This window comes from Mus musculus, chromosome 15, assembly GCF_000001635.26.
Source record: "Mus musculus strain C57BL/6J chromosome 15, GRCm38.p6 C57BL/6J".
NCBI classification, from domain to species: domain Eukaryota; kingdom Metazoa; phylum Chordata; class Mammalia; order Rodentia; family Muridae; genus Mus; species Mus musculus.
In genome coordinates this window covers 80,690,711-80,702,249 of record NC_000081.6, presented here as the reverse complement: position 1 = coordinate 80,702,249, position 11,539 = coordinate 80,690,711, and the positions used below count along the sequence as shown (strand labels likewise).

At 51.6% G+C, this 11,539-nt stretch overlaps 1 protein-coding gene and 1 long non-coding RNA gene across 3 annotated transcripts in view; one reads left to right on the top strand and one right to left on the bottom strand.

The window, feature by feature from the left end:
- Window positions 1–1,824: 1,824 nt before the first annotated feature.
- Window positions 1,825–11,539, bottom strand: part of Fam83f (family with sequence similarity 83, member F) — a 28,579-nt gene continuing 18,864 nt past the window's right edge. Inside the window, exons 4-5 of the mRNA NM_145986.2 lie at window positions 9,654–10,339; window positions 1,825–3,300 (exon numbers count right to left, since the gene is read on the bottom strand). Coding sequence (NP_666098.2) covers window positions 3,260–3,300; window positions 9,654–10,339 — 727 coding nt within the window. The 3' untranslated portion in view covers window positions 1,825–3,259. The remainder of the gene's footprint in view (window positions 3,301–9,653; window positions 10,340–11,539) is intronic.
- On the top strand, window positions 4,640–11,225 carry A430088P11Rik (RIKEN cDNA A430088P11 gene). 2 transcript variants are annotated; one of them, NR_045309.1, is made up of 4 exons: window positions 4,640–4,683; window positions 5,207–5,546; window positions 5,635–5,780; window positions 7,314–11,225. It is a non-coding gene; the product is annotated as an RIKEN cDNA A430088P11 gene (long non-coding RNA). The 2 variants fall into 2 exon arrangements; NR_045310.1 differs by lacking the exon at window positions 5,635–5,780 and having other exon boundaries at window positions 5,207–5,606.

Below are 11,539 nucleotides of genomic sequence, written 5' to 3'. Positions count from 1 at the left end.
TCATTGAGCTTAGGGTGCCGTTTGGAAGCAAACCTTGTGCCTCTGGAAAATCAGTACAGGTGATTCATGCCAGCCACTGGGCCCCATAGGCAAGAGGAGCTGAGTGTAGGGAATGCCAGGCGAGAAACCACAGCCATGGCACAGACAGGGCTTATTAGCTGCAGAAGGGCACCTTGTCCTGTTTACTCAGATTACGGCCATGACAGCTGGATAGGAATTCCCACCCTGCCTCATTTGAGTTTGAAGGTTCTCTTGCTGTCCGCTCTGGCTCTTTTTTTGGGGGGGGCACTCCAGGGCACACAGAAGTATGTCCCATGGTGCTTTCTATGGCTGAGACAGAAAAAAAAAGGGGGGGGGGGACAGATTGGGAGGAAATCTGACAGAGAGCTAAGTGAAAGAAGGCAGATGTGTGCACATAAACACACCTGTTCTGAGGAGATGGAGACAGTGAAGTGTTAACCAAGGTAACTAGGAGAGAGGGGGAAGTTGCCCCAGGATGGAAAAATCTTACGCAAGTCAGCCAACCTCAGAGCCACAGAACCATGCCAAGGCTACACAAGGTAAACTGGGTGTGGCAGCACGCACCTGTAACCCCAGGATTCAGGAGAATAGGAGTGGCAGTTGGAGGTCAGCCTGGGCCACATCCTATAGCACACAGCACAGCCCCTCCCCAAACAGACGCTGCAGTGCTGGCCACTGCTGACTGTGATGTGGGGCTTGGGGCTCGTGGCCTTCACTTGGACTCACTCCTGAACTCCTCTTTCAAAGCTTCATGACTGGAGTGAGAGAAATGCAGCACGGTAGGGAAGAGCACTCTCCCTCTGCCTGCCTGTCCAGGAGGCCTGATCCAGGGACAGGGTGAGAGAGGGTAGCGTCACTCACTCACTGGGAAGAGAGATGGCCTGAGCAGACTGGCTTGGAGCAGCTCTTTCTCCTAGTCTCAGGCCACCACTCTACATGGAGTCTCATTTCTTTCTGTTGGGGTACACTGTGTGAAATTGTCTCTGTCCTTCCTCACCTACCCAAGGCATTCTCTGATTGGCTTTAATAAAAATCTGATGGCTAATTAGCTAGGCAGGAAGTTGAAGGTAGGACTTCCTGGGAAGGAGAAAGGAACTATGAGAAAGAGGAGGAGAAAAGCCCTTTAGCCAGGAGACATGGAGTCGGCAGATGTGATTACAAGCCTGGAAGATATAGCCAGCCACATGGCTGCATGGGCTTTGAAATACTAAAAGGTCTCTGTGTGGCTATTTGGGGAAAAGCTGGGGGTTAAGAAATAATTGCCACCTATCAATTTTCAGAATTTATATATAGAGTATTAATAATCTATAATTGGCACCCAAAGAGGCACCATTTGTAAATGTTTAGTCCGGTTCTTCCTCTCAGCTCCATGCTCCCAGAAATAAGACTCAGACTCAAAATATATTTGTAAATACCCTGGCCATATAGCTAGCTAGGCTTTACTCTTATTACATCATAAATTATCCCATTTATTTTAACCTACATTCTCCCACGTGGCTGGTTATCTGTGCTTAGGTACCATGTGTCTGTCTCATCACATCTTCCCTGGTACCTCTCCTGTGCCTGGCTCTGTCCCAGAATTCTTTCTGCCTCCTGGATGTCCTACCTCCTATCATTTTCTATAGGTTTTTTTAGTTGGCAGGTGACACATCCATCCATACACTACATTCTCTCTACATCGTTCCCCATGGTTGAAGTATCTTGTATCCCACATCTTCAAGGTGACCACCACAGTAGAGGCTTCCCACATCACCCAGGCCTCCCTGCCACTCCTCCAGAATAAGCACACACCACACTGCCAGCCTTGTATCAGGAAGCACTTACCAGAAGTGTTTAATCCTCACAAAGGCTTGGGAAGCCACGGTGGGGCTAACCTTGGGGTGGACAGAGGGGACTATGGACTGAGGCCATCCATTATTTTCCTTCTCCCTCCCCACCAGCAGGGAGGCCAGATACAGGAACAGGCCGCCACGTGTTGCCCACTGTAGTCCACAATGCCTCCTCCCTGCCTCTCACCGGCTGCCTCTGCAGATGCCCCTGTCCCTCCCTGGTACTAGTGGTGCCCAAGGTCTTTTCAGAAAGGAAAGAGAGAAGATCTTGGCTTGGAGGCCTAGAAGGGCTTCATTGTGGCCTTCTGCCCCTCTGTCATTCTGCCTGTTCAGGAGGGTTGACCAGAGTCTACAGTCGGAGATGTCTATGTCACACTCACTCTCCCTCAGCCTGGACAGGTCACTGTAAGGGGAGGTGGCTGCTTGTCCTGGAACTTAAGCCAACCTGACTTAGAGAAACGGAGGCTTCTGAGAACAGCTTGCAATTCTGAAAGAGGCTATGGCTAGTCTTTGGCTGAAGTTTCATGAAGGAAGCCCTAGTGGGTAATGGGGGGTGGGCTGGGAGGAACCACAAATGTTCATGTCCTGAGGGCCCATCCTCCTCCCACCCTCCACAGGGTCTGTAAACAAAAGCCTACTGAAAGGAGCAGGCCCGAGAAAGGCACTCTACAAGCTCTAGCTTTCAACAGCACCATCCAGGGAATCCCAGGGCACTCAGGCAGGCTACAGTGTAGAAAGGAAAGGGGTTCTTTGCCAGCACTGTCAGATCCTGCCACAGGCTGGAGGGAGGCAGAAGTATTCCTATCCCCACCACAATTCCAGTAGCAGACTAGTTCAGGAGCCATCAGAAATGAGCGTCTGAAGACCATAATAGACAATATTCCAGCCATTCCAGCTGCATAGTCCACCTGGAGCAAGACTGGCTCAGAGTCCCACCTTCTTCCATTTTTCCCACCAACCTCTGGGATATGGAGAACTAGACAGCACCAGATGTCCAAGAAGAAGGCAAAGTGGCTGGGGCTGCTTTGGACATTCTGTCCTACCAAGGCAGAAAGAATGGCCCTTGTCCCACCCGAGGACCTGTAAGGAGGGCTGGCCCAGTGGAGGACAGGTTGGCAACAAGGAAAGCAGACACTAGGCAGGCGTCTACTTCATGTAAACAAGGTAGCGGTGTTTCTTGTCAGGCCACCGCGGTCTGCTGCAGCCATGCGACGGTTTAGATGCTGAGAAGAGATTCAGACTCTGCTGTTTGGAATTCCAGCACTAAGACTGGAATGGAGGCTACAGGGTAGGAGGCCTGCTGAGGGTCTGATGTGTGACCTAGTACAGGGAAGAGGCCATGTTCTTCTCCTCAGCATAGGACCGGATGGGTGGGCATCTGCAGGTCCTGCCCACCAATGCACTGCAGCTCAGGAGATCACACAGTTGCTGGCCTTGGTGATTCCTTTACCTGTGGAGACAGTGCAGACATGAAGGGCATAAGTAACAAGTCCAACCTTGAACCATCCATACTATGAGTTTGGTGTTCAGGGCTAATACCTCCACGCTGCTGATCTGGAGTCCAGGGCAACAGGGAACCCAGGAAAGCAAACATACATTGGTGACCTCACCATGATCACAGGATCCCCATGATTGGAGACATCAAGTGATCTATGTCTTCTGACCAAAAAAGACAGGGACTCTAGAGTCAGATACCAATGACTTAAAGATTCCTGTCACTAGCAGCTAAATGTTGTAGGCAGCTTCAAGCTCTCAAAGCGAAATCAAAGGCAGTCACAGGGATCCTCACAGGAGGGTATGGGGGTAGCAAGGATGAGAGCCACAACTATTTGCCTTACTGCAGGGCTGAAGCAAGTAGTAGCCCTGTTCCTCATTGGTCAGAGCCAGGCCCTGGCCTTCCAGTCCAGCCTCCTGTCTGTCTGCCACTCAGCCATTCTATAGCTAAGTTATAGAAGTGCCTGGGGAGGGCCAGCTGTCCCAGTGTGCAGGGTGGTCACAGTGCCATGGGGTGACCCAGGGAGATAATGGAACAGCATAGGCCCTGAGGTTGGGAGAGCTGCCTTTCTCTAGAGCGCCCCCTTCTCCCCTCTCCAGCCTTTCTACCTCCCTCATAATCCTAGGAAAAGGCCCCGGCAGTTTTCATGGTTGAACCCTGCTCTGAACTCTGGGGAAGGGGAGCTGAGAGGCAGCCCTGACACCCCAGCTAGCCCTGGAGGCAGAGTCCACTTCCTCAGATGCCTGCTGGCTGCTTTTCCCAGGTGGAAGCCACTGTGTTACTTCCTGCCTATTCCTCCATTACACAATAAAGACAATCTCCCCGCTCACACCACCCTCTGTATCACTTCAACTGTGAATTTAATTAAGGTGACACTGCCTCTTGTGAGTTGTAGTAGCAGGCGAGGCACTGGGCAGAGCCTAGGCTAGGCAGGGCTGCTTCAGCCCCTTTGTGAATCCCTATGCCTTTTGAAGGCCACACTGCCCAGGTCTGCTGTCTTTGCTCCACTAGACACTGCCTCACTGGGGCGATAATGAACTCACACCTCAGGACCTACTGCAAAAAAACTGCCTGAGCCCCTCCCTCCTGGGTGTCCCATAGACTCAGGCAGATGACTGCCCAGGGGGAGGTAGAACAGGAAACCAGCAGCCTTGTGTGGTGCTGCTGAGGGCTGCGTCTGTGAAAGTCATTAAATTCTACCACCCTGAGCCCCTTGCTGCAGCAGCAACAGCGGATGCGCAGTTCCCACTTCCTTTCCTCAGCGGCTTTTTCTGTTTGTTTTGGCCCAGCAAGCAGATACCCAGTACATCTCCAGAGGCAGTAGCATTTTGAAGACAGGTAAGCAAAATCAATCTCTGGATCCAGAAATGAGGCAGGAGTGTGCCAAGGGCACAGGGGCACTGATGGAGCCTGTGCCCTGCCAGCTCCTTCCCAGAGAAACTAGTCTTTTTTTTTTTTTTTTTTTTTTTTGGTTTTTCGAGACAGGGTTTCTCTGTATAGCCTTGGCTGTCCTAGAACTCACTTTGTAGACCAGGCCGGCCTCGAACTCAGAAACCCACCTGCCTCTGCCTCCTGAGTGCTGGGATTAAAGGTGTGTGCCACCACTGCCCGGCTGAGAAGCTAGTCTTGAGCAGGACCTGACCCTTTGGTTTACTGGGTTTGGATGGCAGCCTGATGAAATCCCTCAGGGTTCACTGCCATGACTCTGACAGAGAAACAGGCTTGAGGGAAAATCATTTGTGTCCCATCATTCCTTCCATGTTCATTTTACTAGGAGACTGCCAAGGGCAGGCGCCTCAGACCCATGCAGATTAATGTGGAAGAATTACACCAGCCAACCAAAGTATTTCTTTTTATAAAGTATGTCGGCAGGGTAGTGAATGACCCAAAGACGACTTACGGGAGAAAGCCAAGCTACAAGGAGGATTAGTACTGTTGAGGAGTGGTGGTGCACACCTTCAATCCCAGCACTCGGCAAGCAGAGGCAGGTGGATCACTGAGTTCAAGGCCAGCCTGGTCTACAGAGCGAGTTCCAGGACAACACCCTGTCTCAAACAAACCAACCAAACCAAAAAACTAAACCAACCCAAAAGAGGATCTTCATCCTGCAGCCTACGAAGAGATGAGGGGCATGCAAGCTGGCGAGCAGGAGGACTGGGAGTACCACAGCCTGGGGCACATGGATGACAGCCAGCTGGAAGGTGCCTCAGGAGAGGGGTGGTGGCAGCAACACGGAAAGTCACCACAGCACTGCGCTGACAGTAAGTCCCCTCTTTTTATAACTTTTAGGGCGTCACATTCTTTATCTGGAACATTCTTCCTCTGGTGTCCATGTGTCCATCTGAGGCTCTGCTCCAGTGTTCCTTAACCAGTGAGGCATACCCTGGACACCTGTATAGCAGTGACAACACTCCCTGCCTTCAACTGTCCCTAAGGTAATGGCACCACAAGTAAGGGCTTTAGTTCATTCCACTCCCTGCTCAATTTAGAACAGTGCCCCACAGAGCAAATGCTTCGAAACAAGTAGGCAATGGCTAGATATTTGGAGTTCAGACCAGTACAAGCAGCGCTGAGTGAAGCACGCTTACCTAGCACCTTACTGAAAGAGTAACCATGGCCCAAGCAGCCTCAGAGGAACTGGGAGGGCAGCACAGCTGAGCTGGAGGAACGATTCAGCAGCTAAAGACACTGTTGCTCGTTCAGAGGACCTGAGCTCCGTTCACAGCACCACATGGCGGGTCACAAACACCTGTAACTCCAGTTACAGGGGACACAGTGCCTCCTTTTGAACCATAAAGGCAGCGGGCATGCATACAGTGCACATATATACATGCAGACGAGATACTCATACACATAAAATGAAGTAAATTATACATGTGTGAACAGTACAGCTACCTCCTCTGGAGCAGAGTTAGCTTACCTCGGCCTCTCTGCTGGTCATAGGCCAGAATAATCAGACCTGACTACAGGTTCCACATGCCAGCTGAGGTCTGAGCCATGCTCCTCAGAAGCAACACTTGACTGATATTCCCAAGAATGAGGTCACAGACCCTCGGCCCTGGAAGCACTTTCCCACCAGTCCACCCTGATGAGGACTCAGATTTCCAGGAAGGACATCAAAGATGTCCTGCAGCTGCTTTGAGGAATCTAGGAGAGAGACTATGCTGCCCCTCCCTCACAGCCTGTCTGGGGACACAGGGATTGGCCCTACTGGAGTGCAAGGATCCCGTTCATGGGGTACCACCATCAGGGAAACACTTGGGAAACCACCTGAGTTCTGAGTGACAGAATTTCACACTATATCTCTTTAACACTTGAAAACCACTCTTCATTTCCAATTGATCCCCTAGGGGTTCCCTCCTAGGAGGGAACTCCCTCCTCAAACCTAGCAACTCCCAAAGATAGAGCTTGGCCTAAGTCTCCTGCATTGGTGTTGATCTGAAGACCCCCATGTGTAGGAGAGCTCTGGGGGAAACCAAGGTTCCTATTCAAAATGCAGATATCTACATTCAGTGCTTCATGCGCTGCTAATGAATCTGTTACCATGTGGTCTAACCAGGAAAAGGTCTTCTTCCACTGAAGCCCCGGAGCCAGCATAGTCTAAGCTAACAACAGCGAGAGTATTCATGCGTTGGAGACACTAGAATCCACTATTTTGCTACATGAATTTCTTTGATACTGGCATTCCCGTGCCTTGCTTCTGATTTAATTCACTGTTTAATGTTAAAGACTTGCAGTGGGGATTGGCTAAAAGATGAACTGGATCCTCACGGCAATAGCTGTGATAAAAGCTTTGGTTTCCAAAGCTTATTTATCAGTCAGCATCACCAGCATTCCACATTTGCTGAACGCCATCAGTCCCTTAGTTTTTACCTCTATGGAGAATGTCATCCAGAGAATGGTGGATTTATTTGGCTTAATCCTGTTTCATACTGTTTCCTTCTTTCTTTTTTTTTTTTTAACTGCAGATTTCTGAGCACAGCCCAGCAGTTCAGACTCTGTTCACAGGATTTCTAAACAAGGATGCCCCTGGCTGTGCCGTCCTGAGACTACGAAATCTCTGTCCCAGAGAGCCTGTATAGGTGCAGGTGGTGGCAAGTGGCCTGGAAGGCAGCAGCTAATAGCAGTGCAGGAGCAAGGCTTAGAGAAAAAGAAAAACTGCAAAGGACAACCAGCTTCAGCCACTAGAGGGGGCTCTGGGTCTTCAAACCGCCAGGCTGATTCCATTATGCACCCCCCGCCCCCCAGCCCCAAAGGAGGCAATTCTGTGAGATTCTCCCCAGGGCCACACCTGGGTTTGCAAAAATTTGCATGCTGTTTGACAACTATATACTTCTTATCAAGCAATTTTACAGGCTGTCAGCTCTCGGCTTTTCCTATCTCTCTCTTTCGCCCACCCTGTCATCCACCCACGTTCTCTGACAAGAGGGTGCAGAGACAGATAGGACAGTCAGCATCAACTCAAAGGGACCTCAGAAGCCCTCCCCAGCTTACCCCTCCTCCTCCAGAAGAGGAGACAGCCCGGGAGAGGGGAGGGCAGCGATTGTGCCACCACTGTCTGTTGTCGCTTGCATGCTCCCTGTGGGAAGGGGATTCCCTCCCTGGATGGATTCCTTCTCTGAGGAAGAAGCTGAAGTGGTTCCAATCCAACCCAGGCTCCAGCTCCCCCAGGGCTGGGCCCATGCTGTGCTGTGAGGTGTGTGTGTAGTCAGCTGCTCAGCTGCTGCCACCCTGAAGAAGGGAACTGGAGGTTCCGCAGCCTGGGGTTGGGGGGTAGAGAGGGGTTAGGAAGAGCCTTTGGGAGGAGAAACTCTGTGTCTCAACTCTGCCTTTGAGCAAGAATGAAGCAGGGGCCAGAGGTCTTTAGAGCGCTGGGACTTCAGGGACTTGATGAGGGTGGCAGTGTGTGTGTGTGTGTGTGTGTGTGTGTGTGTGTGTGTGTGTGTGTGTATGCGCACGCTACCTCTATGTTCTTCCCAAGGCTGAAGCTGGACACTTCAGACTTTCCTATGAGTGTCAGCCACTCTCACTCAGCCCTTCTGCTCAGAGCTCCCAAAGGCGCACAATGGGGTCTGCTTGTTGGCTCCAGAGCACCATGTACAAATGCTCGGAGATAGGAGGCAGTGGCAAACGCTAACTGCCCAAGTCATCTAAGCTGGGGAATCTGACAGGAGAGGCAGCAGGAAGGGACAGACAATGGGCTTTGGGTTTCTATGGAAACAGCACCTCAGGGTGAGGGGCAAGGGAAGAGAGCTTCCATCTCACTTCCAGTCAGGAGTTGGGAAACAGCCCCTTTGTGGTTGGCCTCACCCCCTCCTCTTTCTTGCCAGGTGTTCACCATGGCAACCCTCCTTCCAAATAAGAGGCACAGCACATCAGCATCTGGTGCTGGGGAGCTAGGGAAGCCCAAGGGGAATGGGAATGAGAGACCAAGCACTCCTCCTTGACAGGAAGAGGTCCAGGCCTGGCTTTGAGGCAGGCTTATAGTCATTTCCCATGTTCCCCCAGTTTCCACCTGCATCTTGCCTCAGTGGTCATGAGGGTGAAGCGAAGGAAAGTGCCCTTGCAGAACCTGGCCTGCCTTGCTGCTCAGGGAGCGCGGACCCACTAGAGGCAGGGGAAAAGGGAGAGGTGTCCTGGTGCTCATCCTGTGTCACATTCTGCTTTGTCTGGTGTCATCACCAGACTCCTGAAAGATGATAATGGAGACTGCTCCAGAGAGAAAAAAGACAGGGCTTCAAGGAGATCCCAGATCGATGGTTAGAAACGTTGTCACCACATCAACAATCTCTCCCAGAGGGCAAATCCACTTTTCAAATAGACATGGGGGAAAACAGTTCTACATATTACCACAGACACTGGGAGGCTGGGTCAGGGCATTGGTGGGACCAGGTAAAGGTGGGATATGTCTGGTTTGGTTAGATCCTGATGACAGCAAGGAACAAGGTGGCCAGAAAGAGCCCTAGACTCTGTTTATTTATAATAGAAAAGCTTGTCCTGTTTCCTTCCTTTACTGTGTTCCAGTGAAGGTGATCTGAAAACATGGAGGTAAGAGTCCTCAAGGGCCGTCCAGACCCACTGCTGTGCTCAACACTAAGCAAACCACACATCACTCTTCCCTCAGAGACCAGGATCTGAAACTGTGACCTGCAGACTTGCCCAGGGTCCCCAGGTTCAATGAGACAGACCAGGACTGGGGGGAGGCCCTTCTGACCCAGGAGAGCCTTCCTGCTTCCTGCCAGCAAACTGTACCCTGTGTCTGGGAGGCAGACAGCCCATAAGGGCCATGTGTGCGGCCAGGAGCTCACCTGATATGTTGGCATTGGAACCCTCATTGTGCCTCTTTCCCAGAGGAAACTCCACATCGGCAAACGTCTCAGTGGAGGGGGAGCTGGCCATGCTGCTGGGCACTGCAGGCCTCTTCACTCGACGGCTGAAGAGCCTGCTGCTGAAGCGTTTGCCCTCCTTGGCTGGGGTGGCCTCCCCATTGGCAGCTTCTCCCTTGCCATTCTGGGGCAGTGCCTCTCGGGACCTGTGCTTCGCGTCTGTGTGTGCATGAGAGACCGGTCTGCCATTGGTAGGTCTCTGCAATCTTGGGGAAATGGGCTCCACAGTGGGCAATATCTGCTCTACTGTGACCAGGTCATTCAGAAAGCTCTCCAGACGCCGGGCAGACTCACCACCGCCACTGCCCTCCTCCTGCCCCTCTACGTTGCCACCAGCTTCTCGCTGCTGCCGGGCCGCCCAGCGCATCATCTCTCCTGGAGGACGGCGGGTGCCTGCCACCAATGCGTACTTGGGGTTGATAAGCTTTCGAGCTACCGTGGAGGAGTAGTTGAGGCCAATCCTGCCTGCCAGGCCCAGGTGCTGGTGCAAGTTCACTTCCTCCGAGATGGCATACAGCTCCCGGAACTCTATGTCAAAGGGCTCCATGTTCTGTCCTGTCAGGAGCAAGAGGAGATTCCTGTCCACATAGGAGGAGCTCCAGGTAAAGCTGGGGACAGAAAAGCAGAGACATGGATGGGCCCGGACCTCTCTCTCCAGTGCCCTACCAGTAGCTCCTTCACTGCCAGCCTCAGCCTGCCCCGTGGGCACACTGCCTGATGTTTGGAGAAAGGTGCCCCTTGCCCTCACACTGGACCACTCTCCTTCCACCAGGCCAGATTCTCCTTTCCTTTCCATTGGGGCTTGAGAAGTCAGACCTAGAGGCACATCTTTACAGTGGGGCTTATAGGACCTAAGGTAGAACACGCCACAGGAAGTGTTCTTAACTCAAGACTTTGAGGCTCAAATGAAATAGCCAGCTAAATACCTGGCACTGATGCATGCAATGCATGGGAACTAAACTGCACCACTGCCAGCCTGCTGCTGACCGTTCCCAGAGCGTACAGTGCCTGCAAAACTCTTACTTTAACTGCAGGAGAGGACTCAGATCACTTACTCATGGCTACAATATACTCAAGACTCACCTTGACTTTGACTTTTTCAGAGGAAAGAGATGACTCAGATACAGGTTCTCATGCACCTGGTACTTTGCCTTTCTAGTCAAATTCTGGGGTCATCTCTCTGTGCTCCATCTATAGCAGTGTGAATGAAAATGGCCCCCATAGCCTCATCTGTTTGAACGCTTAGTCCCCAGTTGGAGGACCATGGCCTTCTTGCTGGAGGCGTGCCACTGTGGATGGGATTTGAAGTTTCAGAAACCCATGTCATTCCCCGTCAGCTTTCTTTGCCATGTGCGTGTGGATAAGATGTAAGCTCTCAGCTGCTGCTCCAGCGCCACACCTGCCTGCCTGCTGCCATGCTCCCTGCTATGATGATCATGGACTCTAACCCTCTGGATCCATGACCCCCCAAACTAAAGCTTTCTTTTAAGTCGCCTTGGTCATGGTGTTTGGTCACAGGAATAGAAAAGTAACTAAGACAACATCTTATATCCTTTCCCAGATCTTGTCCTCTCTACTTCCTGCTTATCCCACCCCAAAACCACCTTCAAAGTACAATGGGCTGCCAGAGGACCGTGACAAGCTGGCATTGTTTAATGCCTAGGAAGAGCTGGTCCTCTGTCTGGAATAACTAATCTGTCAACAGAAAGTCTTAGGAAAGGAACTGGGCAGGAGGCTTTTGCGATCAGGACACAGACAATGACTCTTAAAAATCATACCCATGGAAGCTCCAGGCTAGCATACTCCTG